The sequence below is a fragment of the Vanessa tameamea genome, chromosome 23 (assembly GCF_037043105.1).
Source record: "Vanessa tameamea isolate UH-Manoa-2023 chromosome 23, ilVanTame1 primary haplotype, whole genome shotgun sequence".
NCBI classification, from domain to species: Eukaryota; Metazoa; Arthropoda; class Insecta; order Lepidoptera; family Nymphalidae; genus Vanessa; species Vanessa tameamea.
In genome coordinates this window covers 264,073-288,933 of record NC_087331.1, presented here as the reverse complement: position 1 = coordinate 288,933, position 24,861 = coordinate 264,073, and the positions used below count along the sequence as shown (strand labels likewise).

Here is a 24,861-nt window from a genome sequence, read left to right as displayed (position 1 = left end):
AAATCAAGTCATAATATAACTATTTACATCACATCCATGATCTGTATGGTGCTATAAAGTTTTCATAATTTTCGCAAAGTTTAAAAAATTCATCTTCTTACTTCTATTTATTTAAAAAATATATATTTTGTATCTTTATGGGTTATTTCGATTTCCGTTTGAGATACGCAATCCTGTCACAAATCCGAAATCTACGCGGACGAAGTCGCGGGCAGAAGCCAATCTTATATAAAATATATTCTATAAAACTATTCTGTAAAACGTCACCTAACATCTCAGTATTGAAAAGTTGAAAACCGACTATATTGATACACTATTTTAATACGTATAACATTTAAATGCTATATATATTATATTCAATGTCCCGTGAAACTTTGATACTTCACGACCTTGATCTGCGATGAATTTCTTCATATTTGTTACATAATAGTTCTACTATATATTTTATAAATTAGATTACATGGTCACTAGTAATAATATAATAATGAATAACTTAAAATCTCATATAAATCGAAAAATATTGTTTTAAAATCTCTATTAACTAGAATAAAACGGATAATTAGCAAAATAGTGTCCAATCAAAATCTCTAATCTGTTATCTGATTGGTCGCCTATTACGTCATCCGCTGCAACCGACTGGCCTGACCATTTAGATTAAAGCTAGATTAGTTTAATCGAGAATTAGTATCAGATTAATTTAAACGGGATTGTGCATCTTCAACAGAATCAGCACTGGTTACATTTTGAATCAATTAAGATTCATAATAAAATAATTAAACACATTAAATGATTCACACAATCTCTCCCATCGCTGAGCTATTGGACGAGAAAATTAACTGATTCGACGTCATCCCCGAGTAAAGCTAATAAAATCAAACTGTCGACTGATTGCTGAGGCCACGTGGCGTGTCCCAAAAGAGCAACAATCGTCAACAATAGCCAAGAACGACCAACAATGACCAAAATGGCCAACAATGGCCAATTAATGGGGCAAACGAACCACGAACGATATTATCACGATCGTACTAGGACTGCGACAGAAATACAATAAAAGGACAAATTAAGTATACAGCCGAGCGGATCGTTCCATGTATGAGACGTGTTCGGTACAAGTGAGTGAATTAAAAGGGGAACACCGAACGACGATTAAGTAGTTTTTAATATATTAATATTATATATAGTCGGACGTTTATTTTTATCCACACTATACATTAGAGAAAGACTTGTTTTTAAGAATCCTTATAACTTTATACGTTCGATTTTTTTTTAAGGTAGATGCGTGTAATTTTTTTTATTCAATTGTAATGCTACCAATACGGTCGTTATTAGTTTATAAGATAATACCGCAAGTTTATTACTAAACACTTCACTAAAAAGCTTCAATTTTACGAATATTGTTTTAACACATGTGGAATACCTAATTGTGAAATTATTGAGCCACAACAAATATGGAGTCGTTTATTTGAAACAAATTAGTAAATAATTTTAATTATATTTTTGAAAGCTGCACTGAACATTTTCGTTATGTAGCGTTATACTTAATTGAGTCTTTAGTGTATACTAAGCGGCAGGTTGTCAATTAGTACTATGATTGCGGCGCGCACGCGTCGGTCACGTGGCGCGCCCGCGTCGACCGACACACACCGCCCGAACACTACAGAATATATCATCAGACATGCCTAAGGATTCAACGTTTACTGCCTAGTATAATCTTTATCCCTATAAATAATAATCAGTACGAATAAATCAATACTTCGATACTTTAATTTATTTTAAAGGTCAGCGCCAAGCAGACATCGAAACTAGTGTGAAAGAGGCACATAGAATATTTAGGACAAGTATTTGCAATAATATTGGCAACAAAAATAACAATTAAACAAAATGAAGTAGTCTTAGTAATAACCGATAGATTAGCTTTAGATTAGATATTTATCGATTTAAGTATCTTATGTCCTTTCTTGGAGCTTAAGCTTACTTCGTAACATACACACACATTCACCAAAATTGGTTTAGACGCTTAGCCGTGAAAGCGTTACAGACAGAGTTACTTTTTCATTAATAATACTACTAGAATTAAAATACAGTGTTTATATTAAAAAATAGTATACACTTTTTAATAATCGTTAAAAAGTGTACAAATATTAATGTATATCACTGGAGTGATTCTTACGTTTTTACAGCCTGTAAATTTCCCACTGCTGGGTTAAGGCCTCCTCTCCCTTTGAGGAGAAGTTTTGAAGTATATTCCACCATGCTGCTCCAATGCGGGTTGGTGGAATACACATGTGGCAGAATTTCGTTGAAATTAGACACATGCAGGTTTCCTCACGATGTTTTCCTTCACCGCCGAGCACGAGATGAATTGTAAACACAAATTAAGCACATGAATATTCAGTGGTGCTTGCCTGGGTTTGAACCCGAAATCATCGGTTAAGATGCACGCGTTCTAACCACTGGGCCATCTATTTGTGTGACACTATTTCAATATGACGGGGAATTCTGTAAACAATTTTCATAGTATAATATAAAATCTGACCAAATTTCCAAAGCCAAGGAATGGAACCGGATATTATCCGCGCAGAAACAAAGTTAGTTGATCGAAAGTTTGATTAATATTCAATAAATAATATATAACTATATACGTATTGTTCTATTAAAAGAATTCATTTATTTTTATATTTTTAAAACAATTATTTTTGACTGTACACAATAATGATCAGAAGCATTAAAGGAGTTCCACAATATTGACTATTGTGCTACATTCTGCCACGTCTGTTCGGGTGTATAATCTGTGCCTCGAATCTCGGCTGATTTCATTTGCCAGCTTAATTGTCCCTCGCACGGGTCCCGGGAGGCTGCGCGCCTTTTATTGCATCAATTTGATTTCTAATTGATTTATAATCATTACAAAATATCTTCATTACTTGTTTCTCTGTGTTTGTTCATATTTTAATGATTAATTGTCTTATTTATAGTAACTTTGACACACTGTAACGATATTGTGTGCATTGTGACAAAAACAGGCAGGTTCTTTACCTTCCTCATCGCGTACAAAATGAAATATACTTATATAAATTAATTTAATTTATTTATCACAAGAAAATTCGCAATCTGTTTATCACTTATAATACCATCAAAGATTAATACTCAGTATTTTTGTGTTCCAGTTGGGTGAGTGAGCCAGTGTAAAAAAGCAGCTTAGTTTTTACATTGCAAGTCCACCTAAACATTTTATAAAAAAACTTCAGTCGTTTTCGGTCTTCGTCGACGGTCGGCATTTGGAATTATGAAAGCGAAACCGACACAGACTGACAGACAGAGTTACTCTAAATTTTCTTTCCCAAACCAGAGGTAGTTTTTCTTTGACCATCAATAAGTGAGTTTACTGGTTGTTGTTGTAAGAATAATTATAGTCAATCAGATCAATATATCATTAGGTATATTGATTCGTAGTAAAATAAGCGTTGTGGGAATAAAAATTATATCAATTGGTTACTTCCCCACGCATTGTAGCGAGTTCATATTGCACAGATAAGACTAACTCAATAAAAATGCATACGATCCTATTATAAAATATCCTTTATATATAAATTAAACATTCAAAAAGCGACTCTATATATCACAGAATAGGTAAGTATTTGTCGTGCTATTGTATAAACGTGGGCCCATTAAACTCGCGGAAAAATTGGACACGCGTCCAAAGATCAGATACGAGGGCGGATTACCCATGTGTCGATTTACGCCAATTAGTCCACGTATTATAGCAGTCATATTAATTTCGTGGCTCAACGAGATCGAGAGATCAATTAATGATAAAAATATTACACTTCAATTGGTAATAAGCCGACCATTTCATTAAAATATATTTATGTATGTTTGTAACGTGTGTGATAATGTCAAATTATATTTCGTGGCAAAATACTTAACTTAAATCATTATCATATTCGATTCAATTCTAGATTTTTTTAAATGTTTTACTATTATTATTAACTTTAGCTAACGAATAAGTTAATAATAATTATTGTTTAATGAGTGATTTATTAAATAACGCCGTCTTGTTTGTTTAAATGTCAAATCACTGTTGAGAGAAAAGGAGAAAGTGTGTTTAATTAAACATCCACTAAACGACGTTTGTCCATAAGATTATAATTATTTAAATCAGCATTGTGATTTTGTAAGAAGTCACTTCGAATCTCACTCGTGAAATGTTGACAATGACTTACTGTAAAACGCCATTTTGATACGTGTATTCTATATATTTTGTAATTGTTATAGTCTATGTAACATATCTCATTCTGACATTTCACGCACTTGTTCTGCGAGAGATTCTAGTTTCTTGTTACAGAATAACCTTACAGTTACAATATTGATTTCACAAATTTAAATTATTTTATTAATTATCCTATAGTTACTAATTGTTTGTTCAACATCTTTTTTATGATATCGGTAAGCGGACGAGCAAAGGGCCACCTGATGGTAAGCGGTCACCACCGCCCATAGACAATGGTGTTGTACGAAATTAAAACCATTCCTTACATCACCAATGCGCCACCAACTTTGGGAACTAAGATGTTACGTCCCTTGTACCTGTAGTTGCACTGGCTCACTTACCCTAAACCCTACCCTAAATAAAATTATACTTTATTCAACCAAAATATACTCTTACAATTATTTTGGAATCGTCATTTTACAGGTATATTTTTTATTTTAATATTAAGCTACTATCTATTTTAAATATAGATTCTAGTGATAAGACAGGGCAAGAAATCCTTTTTCAACAAAAAAAAACGTCTTTGAATTAAGTTATAGTCAAATGTCAAAACTACCTCCACTTGATCCCGACGCAAGCGCTTCTAATTGTATGTTTTAAACTTTTCATTTTTATAATATTAATAAACGACGATTAGTAACGGAGACTTTTCAAGGGCTCGGCAGTGAAAAAAAATGTCATAAGAAAACCTGAATTTGTTGGATCTACCTCGTTTGTAGCCCCCAGTAGAGTATTATGGAGGAATTCTTCTTCTAAAGGTATCATATCTTCGACAAGACAACAATAAAGTTTGATTTTGTAATAATTAGGTACTATCTTACTCAAAACTTACGGAGTTTGTAAAGGAAAAAAGAGAGAAAGGCATGTTCTTTTATTTCAATTGTAATATTAATGATTGTGGTATCTGGTATCGAAAACCGCGACGTAATTAGTGAGAAATATGAAAGTGTATGATAATGACGTAATAAATAACATAAATAGTCTTTAATTAGTCTTATTTTGCATATCTATATCGAATGCTACCTAGGTTGAGTTTCTCAAAGTACAAATACCTGCCGTACATATGACATGCATTAATTAAATAGTCATCAGTATTTGATTGAATATTAATCCCAATATATTATGTACATAACGTCTATTAGCCTAAGTTTTGGGCTCGACGCAGGAGTTTACATAAACGATGCGTCCGTGTGTTTGCGGCGTGTCCGTACACTGCGCGCTGTAATTCAGAGATCATGCGACGGGCTGATGTGGCCACGAACGAAGCGTTTCAATGTAAAGATATTATATATAAAATTTAGATAAATATTAAAAGTTGTATTTTAGTAATATTTTGGTGTTAAAATTAGTTAAAATGTCTAGCTGGTGAGCGTAATGACATTAACACTTTCTAAAATTGGTAGCTTTACTTTAAATAGTTTGTTAAATGACGATTCAAAAGTACTTATAAAAGCCTACTTGAATAAAGTATCTTTTGATTTTGATTTTTAAATGGTATTGGATCGTATTGAAATAATGATCTTCTGTTATGTTCCACAAAATCTATCCAAAGGTCGTTCTCATTTTCCGTTGTTATATTTACTATTCATTAGTTACTTGACGTTCATTAATACTATTAAATTCATTTTCTTATAAAATTATAAAAAAATTGGACAAGATGAAAAAATAAATTAAAATTTTATTAATGTCGTCAAATCGATCAATTTTTATAATACACCTGAATTCACATCTAGAACAAAGTTCAATAACTATGAAATTAATATTCATCTCATCATATCTTACTATGTCATATAGGTGTTATCAAGAAATACCTTTCGAAATTCGCTATAGCAATATATTTTTTTAAACTAACTAAAGTTTATACGGAACATATCTTACATTGTGTTGCATTGGAAACGCACTATTAAAAGTTATAAGTAGCGCTCGCAAATAGATAACGCATCAATAAACGTACCTCAGAAAAAGGGCATTTGAGATAGATACAATAAAACATTGATATCAATAGCTTTCGAGTTTAAATTACAATTTTTAATCAAAGATAAGTAATTTCGTGTTGAGTTCATAAATAAAACTTGCGCAGATTAGTAGTGGTGATATATGTATATATGTACGTGATCCATGTCCGCCGGTTTTGTGGCCGCACGAGTCGCGTCAGCCGGCAGTGAACTTGCGTTCTATTTATATGCAGTGCCTCAGAGCTGCACACAAGTACATTTGTAAATAAAACAATAATTTCATAATGAAGTTCCTTAGAGAAATCCTCTTATTTTTGGAGACGGTTCAGTGGCAGATTTTCGATGTTATCCTTCACCGCTAAGTACGAGATGAGTTTTTATTACAAATTAAACTCATTATAATTCAGGAGTGCTTGTCCGGGTTTGAAGTCGAAATTATCCATTACGATTCACGTATTGTAACCATTGGGTTATAACGAGTTTTATAATAGTATGTACATGATTATATATAAGCTTATATACTCATTGGTTCTTTGTATAGATCCGGCGATAAGTACTCGGCGGCACTTGGAATGACGAAAGGTGAAAGTGTTTAAAGAAAGACTGTTAACATAAATTAAGCTGCATATTCATTGGGGGCTCCAAACGACTGACCAGCCATTAGCGAACTAAGTATTAACCAAACGCACGACGATTTTATAACGATGATACCAAACCTTCTTTTGTTTATTCTTAATTTAAAATAGATGAATTAATTGATTCTTCATTTGAAACTTAGACTATAATATTCGTTGTTTCTTTCTTCTTAAATATATTATATTTCTGTTCAGCAAGCTTGAAATAATATGAATGATTGTTACATAATTAAAATTCATCAAATTTAATTGTTACATTTTCTCTAATTGTGGAAGACCGAAAGGCAAGAGTTGGTGAGTAACTTTTGCCTCCAGATACTGACATCATCCATCAGTGTTCCCAACCATAGGATTCAACTATCAAATCACAACACTCGTCAATATTGAATACTGATAACGTAGGTTGGATAGCTGAGGAGTATTTGGTGTATTTCAGTTGGGGCACAAAAGCCTACGTTAATTGATACGATAGATTAATATAGAAATATGCATATTATTATTAGTATTGTATAACGGGCTTCAGCTGTTGTATTGGCACTCACCACAGCTCGTCACCAAGGTTGCACGCACGATTTATGTCAATTACCTACATTTGAAAAGAATGGCTCGTGACTCACACCACCAAATATGGGATTCATTCATGTAGCATCCACTGACTAATAAGACGTACCTTCATGCCAAAACGTTATCAAACATAAGACGATAAAACACTGCGCTGTTGAATTCCTTCGAATAAATGTTTAAAATGATTTTATTATTAACTGGTTGCAATTCCAAAAATGTGTCGCAATTGATTTATTTTTTTGTAAACAATTGCCCGATGTGACTAGCCCCATCTATTGTACGTTAATACGTTATTTCAGACACACATACACAATTGCTGAAAACTGTATGAAATTCGAACAAAATTGAATAAAGGTGAGCGCTTAGAACATGATCATATCGAACTCTTAGTAGTAGTATATTTTTTAAATGGTGAATAAAATATTATATCATGCATTTGTGATAACGATTGAAATAAATTAAAAAAAAGAAAAATAAAATACATACATATAAGTATATGGAAGTTATTTTTTGTTGTTATGTAGAGTTAACTTAACCTGTTGTTTAGTGGCTAGCTTATAATGTCGTGGATTTAAAGTCCTGGGTTTGATGCCCTTAATCAGGATAGTAAAATTTAATGAGATTTTGTCGAAATCTTTCAGCTCGGACTCTGAAAGTTTGTAGTTTTTACATTCCAGTGCCGCTATAAAACCTTGGATCTGAGTCGGAATTCTTCCCGGTGGTCTAGGATTGGCTTCCTGTCGAATTAAGAAGTTGATTTTTTTTAATTATATACATAGTTAGGCGGACGATCAAATGGGCCACCTGATGGTAAATGGTTACCACCGCCCATAGATAATGGCGCTGTAAAAATATTAACCATTCCTTAAATCGCCAATGCGCCTACAACCACGGATACTAAAAAGTTACACTGACTTACTCACCCTTCAAATCAGAAAACAAAAGTACTGAGTACTGCTATTTGTATTTAGAATATCTTATGAGTGACCGGTACCTACCCAGACGGGCTTGCACAGAGCCACCACCAAGTAAATATTTGATTGAGAGAGTGCATTTATGTTTATGTTATGTTTGCGCGGTATAGGCGTGTTTTAGCTGCCGTGGCTGAGTTTGGTCAGGAGGACATTACTTGCAGAGTCAAGTATTCTATAATAGCAATTGTCGAACTATGCTTAAAGTACTACTTTATTAAAATTAAAAAAGAAACGGGGTACGTTTAGCCGTCTTGAAATATAGATAAACGTGGGTCATTAGAAATACGACTGTATACATAATTTATTTGATAAATTTATGATATTGACTTTAATTCTACTAGGTTCGGTGTATAGTTTTAAGATCAGATCAGATTTTTTATATATAAGAAAGCTTACACTACAAAATGAACATAAAGCTGCGTCTGTATCTAGCCTTAATCTTTTCGGTAAATGATTTGTCAATAAGATGTAATAATTAATCAGTACTTTAAATTCATTGATTGATTTTACAAAAATATTATATGTATAATTCGTGAATTTTAGTACCGTATCAATATACCGATTTGTAGAATAGTCTAGTACTGACAGTTCGCGCTTCTCTTTCGTAATTCACCGTTGTTTCTGTGAATGTGAACTCCACTTTAAAGTCATCGAGCATTAAAAGCACCAAATAAACGCATCACGCGGTACACCTGTCGCTACAAATAGAATAGGCCAATGCACTCACGAATGCACTCTTATATTACTGCACACTTCCGACTATAAATAAAATTTTAAATCCATCGCTAGTTTCAAGGAACAATATTAACTAAATCTAAAAACATTTACAGCAATGGAAACCGTATTGGTCCGTATGTGTGACACGTTTGTTATAGATCAAGTGTATTGGTAGTGTGATCTGTATGCAATTATTATTTGTCAATGAATGTTTGATTATTTTATCAATTTGACATTAAATTTAATGTGATTTGTTAATTTTTTTATGTTTGATATAATATTTTAACAGTATTTAAATAATTTAAACTCCAACCCAGCACTGGGTATAATAATAATATTTTGTAATTAGTTGTGTTAATACAAATTATATGACTTTTTTTACATTTATTGATCTGTATACAAATACTATATGACTTCTGACTGGTACATGGTAAATACTATGTTTAAAGTCTTGTTAAAACATTACAAAAACGTTTCTGAATGATAAGTACGATAAACTTTCATATGAAACTAGTTGTAAGGACGCAGTTTCAGTGACGTTTATTCGCCAGGTATTAGATATAAAAAATTAACCCATGTATTTCGTTGGAGTTTAAACTTTCTTCAAATTTCATCAAATTTAGTTCAGTGGTTTGGCTGTGAAAGAGCAACAGACAGATAGAGTTACTTCCGTATTTATAATACTAATAGAGATCAAAATTAAAAAGTAAAGAATTAGCCCATAAATGTCCCATTACTGGGCTCCAACAGTCCAATTTGGACTGTTGGATTGATCATTTATAAATTTATGAATAAGACATACTTATAATTACTGTCGACATAGACTGCGGTATATTTACGTATATCCAACTAAGAGTACTCGAAGAAGAAATATTTCTTTACGCCGTGCCATTGGTACAAGTATACCATATAGGTATACCGATTAAAACTTAAAAGATATGCTTATACAAGTAAATATATATATTTATTTTAAATACAACACGAACTATCTGAATCATCGTGTTGATATAAATGTATTAAAAAAAAAATACGTTTCCTATAGAATACTTTGGAAATAAAATGATCGCCTCCTGTCTATTTATATTGAAAACTGTTAACAAATATGAAAATTGACATTCATTCATTCGTTCATCGTTTCCCAGGTCTGGTTTTATCCGGACTAATAGTATACTTTGACTTTCAATAAGTAAGAGTAATGCTTCAAAATTAAAAATTGAAGTTCATCAGTATAGTTCTGGTATAGTTCAATAGTAGTTTGTGTGCGATATTTAAAGTGATGGATTTATCGGCAAAAAAGCCTTTTTCCTATACAAGATTCATTTGGTAGCATAACTCGTTTATAAATCTAATGTGTTCAATTTAAACCGTGTTGCTGCCTGGTAATAAAACCATACAGGAATCAGAATCAGAAACCTACTATAATATACATTTTTATCACATAGATATGCTATTTAATTGTAAGCGGTCACAACTAGCATAGACATTGGGACTGTATGACCATCACTACACTACAAAACTTAGGAACTGAGAAGCTAGGTCCCTTGTCCCTGTAGTTACACCAGGTCACGGAACACAGCAAATACCAAGTGATATCTCCCAAATCCCTTACCCAAACGTTTAGGTAATTTATATTAACATGAATTGAATTTGAATGAAATTGATATTTAAAAAAAAATTGAAATTTGAATTTAATAAATTTCTAGAGGTAATTTTATATTTACAGTAATAAATAAATTTTAAGCTCATATTAAACAATATTAACGAATATTGCTCATTAAACATTACAGGCTTATAAAGACGATAAACAAATTCGAGTTAAGTTTGGTTGATTTTATAACAAAATAAATAATTTTAATATAATGATTATTACGTGTATATTTTGTTATTTTGATTTTGATTGGCGATAAAGCGTATCAATTGAATTTCTTGCCGGTTCTTCTTGGTAAAGTCTACACGGGGAAATGGACATAGTTTAAAACTAAATCGTCTGAAATTTATCAAAAATGATTGTAAAAGTATATTCGAATAAGGTTATATTGTTGTTTGATTAGACTTTATAAAAAAAATTATTAACTTTATAATTCGTAGCTTAACGATTTTAACATACTGTAAAAATTAAAATAACTCAATTATGTATTGAAAAACAATTACATGTTATTTTGTTGCATGGGTTTTTTTAGTTTAAAAACGAGGAATCTTATAACGGTAGAACTCAGATATTTTTAATGAGATCCTGATCGTACACTCGCTCACTCAAATTGCATATAAACTATCAAAGAAGTAGTGTATGGATTGTAAACACCCAGCACTGATTCTTTATTATATGAAACGTAACTATCCCAATGCTGAGCTAAGGGAATATCCCACCATACACTTTTCCTCTATTTCTTGACTAAGCGAAATTATGAAACGAATACTTAATTATATTTCTAATAAAGTGTTTAACAATCAATTCATAAAATATATTACTTTACGAATAGAACTCTTCGTCTTTGTAATATTCAAAAGTCGTAGTCGTAACTTCGTAAATACATTTAATTATAAATCAAAAATTATATTTACATTTAAAGTTTCGGCTTTTCAAATTAGGTCAAAGCTTTATCACGTAATATTAGTGATATTGTGTTCTATACTTCATTACTAGTACTAGAAACGAATTAATCTAGACCTATATAGTCTAGGTAGGTAGGTACCTAGTCTAGTTACTGTTTATCTTACAAATTTATTAAATCTTTTTTTAAATTTGTACATGTTAATAAACGTAAAATAAGTTTCAGAAGATTAAACTGATATTCTTATCAGAAATTTAATTGAAAACATGAGAATACGGCCGAAGCGGTGCGCGGGCGGCATCGCCTGAAATGGTTCAAGGCGCGATCTACGCTCGATGCGCCCGTTTTAGATTGTAACCCACTCGGTTCTAAGCCTTCGAAGCCTGAAACAGGCTCAAAGGAAAGCTTAATATGTAAGGGGTGGAAAAATTAAAGTTTAAGTATTATCTTAGCGAAGTGGGAGCGAGCCGTGGCCGGGTGAGGGCGAGAGGCGCGCGCGCCTTGTATGGAGCGCGACGCGCGCCGCGGCGGCCGCTATATAAGCATCCCGACCCGCTCTCCACCGCACTCGCAGTCTCGCTGCCGTAGAGTCAACTTCCAGCGCGTCCCAACACACAAACACAAACTTCAAAATGTGCGACGACGATGTTGCTGCGCTCGTAGTCGACAATGGCTCCGGTATGTGCAAAGCCGGTTTCGCCGGTGATGACGCGCCCCGTGCCGTCTTCCCATCCATCGTGGGTCGCCCCCGTCACCAGGGTGTGATGGTCGGTATGGGCCAGAAAGACTCCTACGTCGGTGACGAGGCCCAGAGCAAGAGAGGTATCCTCACCCTGAAGTACCCCATCGAGCACGGCATCATCACCAACTGGGATGATATGGAGAAGATCTGGCACCACACCTTCTACAACGAGCTGCGCGTCGCCCCCGAGGAGCACCCCGTTCTGCTCACTGAGGCACCCCTCAACCCTAAGGCCAACAGGGAAAAGATGACCCAGATCATGTTTGAGACCTTCAACTCCCCGGCCATGTACGTTGCCATCCAGGCTGTGCTCTCCCTGTACGCTTCCGGTCGTACCACCGGTATCGTCTTGGACTCTGGAGATGGTGTGTCCCACACCGTCCCCATCTATGAAGGTTACGCCCTTCCCCACGCCATCCTCCGTCTGGACTTGGCTGGTCGTGACTTGACCGACTACCTCATGAAGATCCTCACCGAGAGGGGTTACTCATTCACCACCACCGCTGAGAGGGAAATCGTGCGTGACATCAAGGAAAAGCTCTGCTATGTCGCCCTGGACTTCGAGCAGGAAATGGCCACCGCTGCCGCCTCCACCTCCCTCGAGAAGTCCTACGAACTTCCCGACGGTCAGGTTATCACCATCGGTAACGAAAGGTTCCGTTGCCCTGAAGCCCTCTTCCAGCCTTCCTTCTTGGGTATGGAATCTTGCGGTATCCACGAGACCGTCTACAACTCCATCATGAAGTGCGATGTTGACATCCGTAAGGACCTGTACGCCAACACTGTCATGTCTGGTGGTACCACCATGTACCCCGGTATCGCCGACAGGATGCAAAAGGAAATCACCGCCCTTGCGCCCTCAACCATCAAGATCAAGATCATCGCTCCCCCCGAAAGGAAGTACTCCGTATGGATCGGAGGATCCATCCTGGCTTCCCTGTCCACCTTCCAACAGATGTGGATCTCCAAGGAGGAATACGACGAGTCCGGCCCTGGAATCGTCCACCGCAAGTGCTTCTAAGCATCTCGTTAACCCTCGCGCCGCCGTCGCGGGCTAGCGGCGCTAGCGTCGCCGCCGCTGCGTGAGCGAGTGCTGTGTGTGCTGGTGCTCTGGTATTGAGTTCGGAACGCAAGCATTTTGTACGTTGTACGTAGTGATACCTGACAGAACTGAACATCTAATGTAACGCCATCTATCGTAATGTAATTTATTGTAAAATTTATATAAAGTTAATTTTCTTTTTTATTTTTATTATACTTGGGATCGTTGTGGATCTCACGCCAAAATGTAATTAATAAATAAACGGTTAATTTATTTATTTTAATTACATCATTTCTTTTTATACAGTCGTTGACTTTGGTTTTTAATTAGACCTCCCTTAAACCTTGTTCCTTCACCTGTAATATAATACTAAATCACGGCGAACTTGTTGATTCGCCTTGCGAAGTAATACATGACGAATTGTCTAAATGATGCCAGCTAGAGAATGCATCTGTTCGAAAGTGGGTCAGTCATAACATAAGACACCATAGGCGACAAGCGTTCGACGCAGGCTCGTCAAATTTTGGCATTCCTACAGAAACACATTCACGAGACTCGGGTCCGCTAGCGGCTGTCCATAATTAGACGCAGAGGCAACCCCACACGTTCAGAATTAGCCGCCGCATGCACTACCATAAATAGTCAAGACAGCTCCCGCGTTCAAACCATTTTCTAATTTTAACGAAGTCGGGAGGCGCCTGTTGCTATAGGAACTTGAGCCTAGAGCTCCGGTATTAGATGGGGTATTCGCTTGGATAGATTATTTCCGTAAATATAGCACGTTGAGCTCATGAGGCACCATGCGCCGGTCTATAAATACACGGTCTCCCGGACGGCTCTCGGATAGTGCTGTATCGTGACATCAATATGACGTACAAACACCTAACAATGCTTCTCAGATACTCATACTATATGCTAATAAGTGATAAGTAAAGGTTTTGATACATTTAATAAATATTTTTGCGTGTTTTTTTTTTATATTCGGCAGTTGTAACAAGATTAACTTATGTCGGTTTTATTTCCTTGTTTTCGCTTTAAGCGACAGATTATAAAAGCTTAATAGACTTTTTTTATTAGTCAGTTTTGTTGTTTAGTGTTGACACTTTTTTTAAAAGAGTTTTAATTTTTTGGGTCGAACATCTGAGCTCTTTAATTTCTGTGATGTTATAAAAATAGCTACGAAGTAGAGCATATTTTCAGATATACAAACCGAATGCGTAGCGTCTTAAGTTTCTCGAGCGTTTGTTCATTCATAGCCAAAGTTGTTTTTATTACTACATCTATAATCAGAACTGGTTATGATTTTACATATACTTTAATCCTGTAAAATGTATATGATAGAATCATACGTCAATTTCTGATGATGTTCCTAATTTAAATTAGTTTACAAGATTCAGTTAAATTTATCAATTATGCAATAAAATTTTGAAGTTCAGTGATAAACATGTATAATATTATGAATCATATACAAAATACTACTAGAGAGTGTCTTATAATTTGTTTATTGTAGTTGAATCAGCTGAGCGATGAAACTCGCTGGCAAGTTACTCACTACTATAAAAGTCCAGAGTTAAAAATATTCTTCGAATGCCTCTGTAATTGTTATTAGTGTAGCGTTTTATTATAGCTGGGGCCAACATCGCGCACGGAATATTGTTTTCATAGGTTACCGCAATTTTACCTGTAATAGATACTCGTACCGGTTTCACACAGGTAGTATAATACGTGAAAACTATTGAAGGAGAAATATACAAATAAAAATTATTGTATATTTTTGTCACTTTGAATGAGGCCTTCGCCGTAGGCAGGACACCTCAACAAACGTACATACTTTTAATTTACTAAGAGAATAAGAACATTATTGTATGGATTAATAAATGCTTAGAGAGTTTACCTTTGATTATTTTTTGTTGCGAATATGGCAAAGGGATCACGGATGGAGATGATAAGCGGTCACCAACAGCCATAGAAAATAACTCCCTCGGTGATAGTCTGGTCAGGTGGTGTACTCATCAGATATTCTACCGCTAAGCAACACTTATTATTTTTGTGTTCCAGTTTGAAGGGTGAGTGAGCCAGTGTAACTACAAGCACGACGGACATAACACCTTAGTTCCCAAGGTTGTTAGCGCATTGGCGATGTAAGGATTGGTTAAAATTTCTTATGTGCCAATATCTATGGGTTTGTCTGCCAATCAATTCTCTCTCTACGAGCTCTAGACTCTACGAGCAGTACAGACTATTATTTACATCGTTAGCCTGCCTCATTGGCTTTCTTTTTTTGCCATATATTTTAGTGCTTTTGACTAATAATGCGAGGGATACCGATATTAATACATATTTAGAAATTCAGTGGCAAAAAAACAAGTGTCATTAAATCTATTAAGATTTGAATATCTCACTGCTGTTTTAAATTTAAAGCCTATCTCCTGGAAGAGATAATTAGACGCTCATTACTATGTTGCCACGGAGCGGATTGGTGTACACGTGAAATAAATTAAGTATTATATAACGTCATTTAAATCAACAAACGTCAAATTCAATGAAAATATATTTAATTGATAAAAGAAGACACGACGAGAGCAATAATAGTAACAGCCTGTAAATTTCCCACTGTTGGGCTAAGGCCTCCCCTCCTTGGGGGGCGATGGGCGACTTGTCAGGCTTCGAGTGGGCTGCGACGTTCCGCAGGGGTCGGTTCTCGGACCCATATTGTGGAACGTTGGCTTTGACTGGCTCCTGCGGGCACCGACCCTGCCCGGGATGGGGGTGCTGTGTTACGCGGACGACACCCTCATCACGGCGACGAGGTGGACCTTTCAGGAGGCGGCTCGCCTAGCTGAGGTCGGAGTGTCGCTCACAGTGGATCGAATCGGGATGCTGGACTTGAGGGTCTCTGTAACTAAAACAGAGGCCCTCCTATTCCACGGTCCACGCCGAGGTCCCCCTCGAGGAGCGTCTATCACCGTCCAGGGGACGGTGATTAAGGTGCAGGCCCAGATGAGGTATCTGGGCCTCATCCAGGACGGAAGATGGAGCTTCGGGCAGCATTTTGTCCAACTCAACCCGAAGCTCATCAACTCTGCTGCGGCCTTAGGTCGCCTTCTACCCAACGTAGGACTTGCTCACCGCTCGTAACAAGGCTCTTCTGCGGAGATCGCAGAGGGTCATAGCGGTAAGAGCGATACGGGGTTACCGTACGGTGTCGTGGATGGCGGCGACACTTCTTGCGAGCGATCCGCCCTGGGAACTACAGGCGGAAGCGCTTGCGGTAGTGTACCGGTTCCGGGTGGAAGCAAGGTCAAGCGGCAATTGTCCAGGACTGGTGGAGGTAAAGCGAGTCAGGGCTCTAGCTCAGCGAGCCTTGATTAGAAGGTGGAAGGAGGACCTGGGTTCCGCCTCGGCAGGCCTGGCGATAGTGGAGGCTATCCGTCCCCACTTGAGTCGCTGGGTGGAACGAAGACACGGCACGCTCTCATTCAGGCTGACGCAGGTGCTTACCGGGCACGGCTGCTTCGGTAGGTAACTGCACCGGATAGCGAGGCGAGAGATGACACCCTCCTGCCACGAGTACTGTACGCCTTCGGACACGGCCCGCCACACCCTGATTGAGTGTTCCGCATGGGGACCTCAGTGTCATTCCCTGGCGGCCATTGTAGGCGGAAACCTCTCGCTGCCGAGCGTGATAAACGCTATGATCGACAGCGTGAGATGCTGGAAGGAAATGGTCTTGTTCTGTGAAAACGTGATGACGCAGAAGGAAGCCGCGGAGCGGGAGCGTGAGAACAGTACTGCCGGCCCGCTTCGCCGAAGAAGACCGGGGAGAAGGTGTCTTCGTTATGGACACCTTCTCCTCCCGCCATAAGGCTCGCCGGGTATAGGGGGTCTCTGTACCCCGAGAACCCCCTAGGAATTGGAGGCCCACAGAGTTGGGCCTACCGTCAGGACGTCACGGTAGTATGCGCAAGCGATCCCGTGACGTCTCCCAAAAAGACGGAGTGGTTACCGCTGGTTTTTTAGTGGGTATTCCGGCGCCTTCAGCGCCGGCGAGCCCCACATACCCCCACATCCTGTGGGGGAAACGCGTTATGTGTTTTTCCAGCGTAAAAAAAAAGCCTTCCCTCCTTTTGAAGAGAAGCATACTCCACCCTCTGAAATTAGACACATACAGGTTTCCTCACGATGTTTTCCTTCATTGCAACGCTGAGCTCGAGATGAATTATAAACACAAATTAAGCACATAAAAATTCAGCAGCGCTTACTAGTAGTAGTAAGATGTACGTTTTCTAACCACTGGGCCATCTCGGCCTTCGAGAAAAATATAAGCCCTAATCTGGAAATGTAATTTTTTTTTTTATTGAACATGTGAACTTTTATAAATTTCGTTAGAAACATGTCAACGTATCCTCCTCAGAATCGTCACAGTCGGTTAATAAGCTTCAAATCGGTTTCCACTTTCAATAACAACATTCATTACAAGCTCGTTGCGGGCGTGCACTATTCAAATCGATAGGGGTCGGGACGAAACAAAAGTAGAAAAGTAATTCAGTCTTCAACAACCTTTAGATCTGTCTCTGTGTAGCGAAACTTGCTTTTACCGCCGGCTTTGTTCACCAAAAGCAGACACTTTGTTTCCACGTTATTATTGAGATGACTCAGTGGTTTAAACGTTTAACCGATCATTTCGTCATCGGCGGTGAAGAAACCTATCATGGGGAAACTTGCACATGTCGGATGTAGATCTACTACACGAAGCAGCGTGGTGAACTAAGACCAGACCTACAAAAGAGGAGATATGGTCTTAGCCCTGCAGTGGGATGTACAGGCTGTAGCTATATTTTTTGTATGTGTAGGACATCCGTTGTTCGAAAGGATTAACGTCAACGTCATCCAAAAACGTACGCTGGTTTTGGATAACGTTGGGAGGACGTACGATATGAGACAGCGATTCATCAAAATTTCTGTATTTTTAAACAGTCGACGGAGATAAGATTAATGCGACATCATATGTATTGTATTTAATAAATTTTTGTAATATATTTTAAGGCTGCCTAGTTACGCAGTAGGCTCTTATTATCTCGTCAAACGTTAATTAACACATACTGTTTTGGGATTGAAACGAAAAAACGACTCCAGTTCATTTAAAATAAGAATATTCTAGTAGCATTCTAATAGCAAACTATGTGTTTAAAATCTGTGAAAGTGAAAAAAGTCTGTTGTAAGTAGAAAGTGACCCCAAATTTATATGAAAGTAAGAAAAAAAGAACATGCTCCAATATCTAGAAATATATTGTCAATGTCTGGTTTGGTAAGATAAATTGTAAACCGCCACACCAAACTAAGGCTATAAACCTAAAAAATGCACGGGCGACTGTGAGCCCGCGGATGTTGTTTAATTTATAAAAATATACAGGGTTATTGGTAATTCGACGTATTCCCGTTAGGAGGTGATAGGGGTGACTATTTGCGAGAGGGTTAAAATCCCTCTATGCATGATGCAAAAGTGAACCATTTTTGAGGTATCACGTTTTTTAGATTTTATCAAAATAAGACAAAATTGCAACTTCAAAAATTTATTAAAAAAAAAGTTTCGATTAAAATCTACTTTTTTCTTCTGATTTATAAATACGTTTAAACACTGGAAATTTTTAATATTTAAACAATAATTATCGGTCCAAATTTAAAAATGCGAGACGGAAAACGATATTATTTCAATATTTTTTTTATTTTTTTCCCTCAAATACGCCTGAAAAACAAAAAAATCATCATGAAACTTGTTCTGCAGATTATTTTAAAAACATAATCGTTTAATTAGCTTCCCGAAAATGTATAAAAACTAGGAATTTATTTCAAAGCAACCGAAATAAAATGATCAGAAAGGACGTTGGTGGAAATTCCTATTCGAACATGACCGAATTCGTACTAAAGGTCGCTCTTTAAAATTCCCACAAAATTGATGTAAAATAATAACCAATGTAAAAAAACTTACTTATTTACTTAACTTATTTAATTAATACAAATTTAAAAGTAAATTTAGATACATTAACAGTTCAGTAGCTAAGTTACAATTAAGATATTTTGTATTATCATTTTAATCCTGTGCACGTTATTTACGAAGAGGATGCTGAAAGAAGAGTTGCTTTCTGTAGATTAATTAATGATTATCAGATATATTACAATATGACGCTATTTAAAATATTACGGTGACATATATACCTATTTAAGTTTATAGTATTATGTAAATATATGACTATACTTTAAGTTTTCAAATTGTATAAGCCTGACTTAAAAAAAACTTTGATCAGCAGATGTGTAGCATTGATTAATGTCTTTTGAACTCATTGATTTCAAATTGAAAACATTTTTTTTTTACTAAGGCCCTCTAAAAACTTTTAATGATATAACCGAATATTATTAAATAAAATGTTTATGAACAGTTCTCGGAACGTTCCTAACAACATCATACTCGGAAAGGATCGAATAGTTTCAGGAAGGATGACCACGAACATTCCCCAACATATCGAACAAACAGAAAGGCTTTGATCGCCTTTGACATTCTGAGTCTATACGGATACGGTGCAGCCGATGTTTCGTGTATTGGATATTCATAGAATTTCCATATTTACGCTTCGATATGTATATATGAAATAATTTGACTTGAAGCACATATTTTTCCAAAAAGATGTAGCAATGTTTGCACTGTGGCTGGAACACGTGCATCTTAACCGATGACTAGGAACTCAAACGTCATCGATCGCAAAACACATTTGTTTTCATGAGTGTATAATTTGTAATTTAAAACATCGTGAGGAAAAGTGCGTAATATTCGCGGTGGTGGTTCAATCACTTAAACTTAAGCTTTATAGGAAAACTATTGTAAAATTAACAAAAAAACAATGATGTTATATATTTATAACATCATTGTTTTTTTGTATATAGATTAGGTATATTTTCTGGATTAAATAATTAAAATACACAAACAAAACAGTTAAATTTTTCACATATGTAGTTACGAATTTGCGTCCAAAACGTCGCAAAAATCTTTACGCGATGAGCTCAATCAACATAGTTCAATAATAAACAGAGCAAAACATCGCTGAGCGACCCGTAACAGAGAGTTAATAATAATAATTAAATATTACAATATAGTTAGAATTTTTTATGACGTAATTTCGACATTCTAGTTAATTAAAACTATAGTTTCGTCACAAGTAATGGAGTCGAGTCGCAAAGGTTTGCGGCGTCGACTCACTCGCGTCTTCGGAGCGAGAAATAATGAGATACTGCAAAACTGAATATTGCCTGTAAAGAGAACTAGTAGGGATGTACCGCGACGACGCGTCGTATCGTATCGGCGATATCTAATTCATTGTAAATTCTACTTGACTTTAATTATTTCAAAACTTTTTTTTTAATAATCATTAATGTCTATTTTTTTTAATAATCACTAATATATCATGTCATGATAAAATTTCATAAACACGCGAGTGTATTATTGACAAATTTTAATTTAAACGCTGCTATTGGCTGAAAGTTCCAATCGCATGGCAATTCAGTACCCCGAGATTTACCATCAAACTAGCTACTAGACCGACGTGATACTTTAACAAAGCCTACTTTAGCATCAAACCTATTGTTTACGAAATAGACAAAAGTATTATAATCGTAACGTACATATATACGCTTCAATGAAACTCTAACTTAGTTTTCGCGTTTGAAACTCATAATAACGTAATGGGTACGAGTTTAAGCTGTTTATTAAAATCAAAAACAAGTTATAATGTTGAATGATCGTGTTCGCACGGAGCGCCTCCCTACTGCGACCGCGCTATTTGCGCCAACGATATTAGACAAGTTGCTGCTTTATTTAGACCTAACGACTCTAAACTATATTAATCATCGTTATTAACCTGCCGGGAGGGGGCAGGGGGAGGCGAGGGGGCGGTTTATAAAAGAGAGCATTGTAGGAATGCCAGTCAAAGCATAGATGAATTTAATTGTCGCGCAATCGATAAGGGCGTTTATCCCCCAACAGCGGTGTTGCTCTTTCGAAGGCGCTCAACCGGAGGGCGCTTTGAGCTTTTTATTAATTTCGCCCTTAATAACCTCCGCTGATATCCGATTTCAATACGGATTGTCATTTTTACACAATGGAGCGCTGATATTGTGTTCGTATTCGATGATCGGATACATTGCGAGGAATGTTAACGCTACACGTGCTGCAAATATATCTCAAATTTGTGTCTATTACGATTTCGTGAATATTAATATTTAATCATATATTACGATCAAAGGCGCTCGTTTGAGAGTTGCGTTGGCTACCTCTACCTATCTCAACATACCTCTAATTACCTCTAATTATATCTAGAATATATAATTAGCTTAGTAAAAAGTATTTATTTTGAAATAAATGATAGCGACTTTAAAATAGGTTTTATTTGTACAATGCCGTCTTGAATTTGGCGCCAAGCCCTAAGAATGTACTTTGTAATACTGCGCTTCACTTAGCAACATAAACCACTTCACTTATTAATAACGATTATTATAACGACCTCATACATGTTAAACGATGACAGCTTGCGAGAGGCGGTCTGACCTGGTACAAACAATAGCTCAAAATTCCCAAATTAAAAATTCTAAAATTTAGTTCCCAAGATTTGTTGTGTCTTGACATTTAAGGGAAGGTTAATATTTCCTACGGTGACAATCTTGATAGGCAGTGACCACTTTCCGTGAGGCCTACTTCCCGGTCTGCTTACATGTCTTAAATAAAGAATAAACAAAAAACTCAATGTGGCATTTCATATTCTAACTTAGTGATCGGTAAGTTTTAAGTTTCGCTCAACGATATCTCCTAAGTTATAACAGTTGAGGATTAAAATAATCATTTAAAGCTACCCGTATTACATAACTATTGAATGAGGTGTCCACTAAAAGTATTTCAAAGACTAATTATAATCGATTGTCCAAATAAATACTACTGAAGAATGAGTTACTCGGTATTAAGATTCTTTCTCGTCGTAAGCTGTTTAAGTAGTCGGTTTTTGAAACGATGTGACAGTTTCTTAGAACTATTTCTGGTAAAACCGAAAGGTTTTTTTTTTAAATTAAACAACATCTACCTCAGCGGTTTATAATTTTTCTTATTAACAAAACATCAGCTGATCTTCGCTGGAGTTGAAGCTCGTCCTCTTCGAAAGACGTAACCTATACTTACTGCCTGTGTTCTTGTTTTTACTTTCTACTTACACGCAATTCTAACCGACATCATATTTACATATTTCAGACACACGGTTTTAACAGATAAGTCTAATTATTATTTATTTAATTACATATTTATTTGTATTCGAAATGAAATTTAAATATACTCTTATCAAAGTTATACAATTTTATTGCAATTTAATACAGAGAGAAGTCGGCTGCGTATTAGTTTAAGGACCCTAATAATATGCTTTGACATTACCCTTCCAAGTAGGCTTAGTGATAGTGATATTATGAGTATATTTGACTCTTATTTCAAAATGAATAGAGTTCAATTTGTTTTGTTGTTTTTTTTTTGTTCGGATTTGTTTTTTCGAAAACAAAACATTGTGTAATTGAAACGCTGACTGTCTGCCTGTTGTCAGCGGATTAAATAAACGTTTACTTTTATCCGGTTGTTGGATTTGTTAACTTGACAATTGAAAGCTATTATTGCCCGTCCTATGGTCCCCTTATCGCCATGAAGCAATGCTCTTTGTTTTGTAAAAAAAATAAAACATCACTTCTGCTGACAGTAATAATGTCCCACGCATGCTAAACTAAGGCCCGAGGAGGTGCGGAGACTACTCCACCCTTATACGGCTTGGTAAACACATACGTGGAAAATTTTCTTCTGATACATGCGGGATTTCTGATGAAATGTTCCTTCACCACCGAACACGAGTTGAATTAAGCAATACATTAAATAGCAATATTTAGTATTGTTGTGTTCCGGTTTGTAGGATGTGAGCCAGTTACTACAGGCCCAGGGGACGTAAGATCTTAGTTCCCAAGGTTGGCGGTGGATGGGCGATGTAAGGAATGGTTAATATGTCTTACAACAAGTCAAGTATTAAGTAATGGTTGTCAAATAATGATGTTTATGTTTTAAGTCATCGTTTATGTCTAATAACTATTTGTAAACATGATACTGTTATTTATCAGGCTCTAATAATTAATAGACATTTGATTGTTGAATATTTATTAGACTTTAGTTTGATTGGTTTAAAATTTTAAAGATATTTTATGTTTCATTTATTGTTTAATAATAAATATATATTTGACTGTGTAATGTTCAAAATAAAATCTCTCACAATTAATATAATTATTCTGAATCGAATTGAATTGATTATGCAATAAGTAAAACTTAATTCGGATTCGTCTTGTAACGACTGTAATGTGTCATAAAGGACTTTATAATAAAAATGTTGGTTTATATTATTTTTTTAAGTAATTCGCTTAAAATTAATAATTTAGAGCTGTATTTAATAATAAGAATCAAATAAATATTCATTTTTAATATTAAACTCTATTTCAGGAATGAAATTGCAGTAATTGCATTAGTTTATTATAAAAAGTTTTAGATATGAATATCCGTTTGATTCATTCGCAAAGGACGCGTTAGAAACGGGCATTGTTATAGCAACGCGATGTTGCATGGACACTTTTTAAAACAATAAACTGTTAATATAACAAATAGAACTTATATAAATTGATTGTGTTTCACTGTGATGGAATCTGTACCAGGAAACCCGTCAATATCTCCGACATACGCTTTCTCGTAATTTTGACAGATAACAAAAACTTAATACTACTTCTACTACGCACTATGGACATCACAACGATACGAATATCAAGCGAATTCTTAAATTAAAACTTTTATTCTATTAGTAAGACGGGCGTTAAACTCGGTAGAGCCGTTGTAAAGTGTAAAAACGCTCTGGCTCGCGTCCAAACGCGTCGTATCGAAACTAGATCGTCTTGATGATACCTCGAACTAGTTCTTCCATATTTCATCGTAAAATAAAATATTTTTCCTAGTATTCATTGTAGGAATATAATGATATTATATTATATTATACTTATTACTCAAATCAATACAAACCTACATTTTGGTTTGCACGCATAGAGTTGTAATTTAATGAGATTCATTGTTTTAGTGAGATTTATTGTTCGAGCCAAATAAAACCTCCTTGCTGTGTACAAAATGAATTACGGCGAGACGTCATTTTTAAAAAATAGAAGATTGCGCTTGGAGACTTGGACGTCAAATAATAATATAAATTATTTACATAAAATATTATGTTAATATGATTAAATTCATTATTCAAGAGCAAAGTACTCTTCTCATTTCTCCATCTCCAATCATTGGCGCGATCATTTATTATAA

At 35.8% G+C, this 24,861-nt stretch overlaps 2 protein-coding genes across 2 annotated transcripts; both read left to right on the top strand.

The window, feature by feature from the left end:
* Nucleotides 1–12,230: 12,230 nt before the first annotated feature.
* On the top strand, nucleotides 12,231–13,756 carry LOC113403717 (actin, muscle). Its single transcript, XM_026644296.2, has one exon. It carries the CDS (start codon nucleotides 12,300–12,302, stop codon nucleotides 13,428–13,430), a length of 1,131 nt encoding a protein of 376 aa, XP_026500081.1. The 5' UTR covers nucleotides 12,231–12,299; the 3' UTR covers nucleotides 13,431–13,756.
* A 2,906-nt stretch (nucleotides 13,757–16,662) lies between these two features.
* LOC135193961 (uncharacterized) lies at nucleotides 16,663–16,977 on the top strand. Its single transcript, XM_064218580.1, has one exon. It carries the CDS (start codon nucleotides 16,663–16,665, stop codon nucleotides 16,975–16,977), a length of 315 nt encoding a protein of 104 aa, XP_064074650.1.
* Nucleotides 16,978–24,861: the final 7,884 nt, after the last annotated feature.

What these genes read in the sequence shown, in the direction of transcription:
- LOC113403717 (XM_026644296.2), top strand. Translation starts at nt 12,300, where the DNA reads ATGTGCGACGACGATGTTGCTGCGCTCGTAGTCGACAATGGCTCCGGT.
- LOC135193961 (XM_064218580.1), top strand. Translation starts at nt 16,663, where the DNA reads ATGGCGGCGACACTTCTTGCGAGCGATCCGCCCTGGGAACTACAGGCG.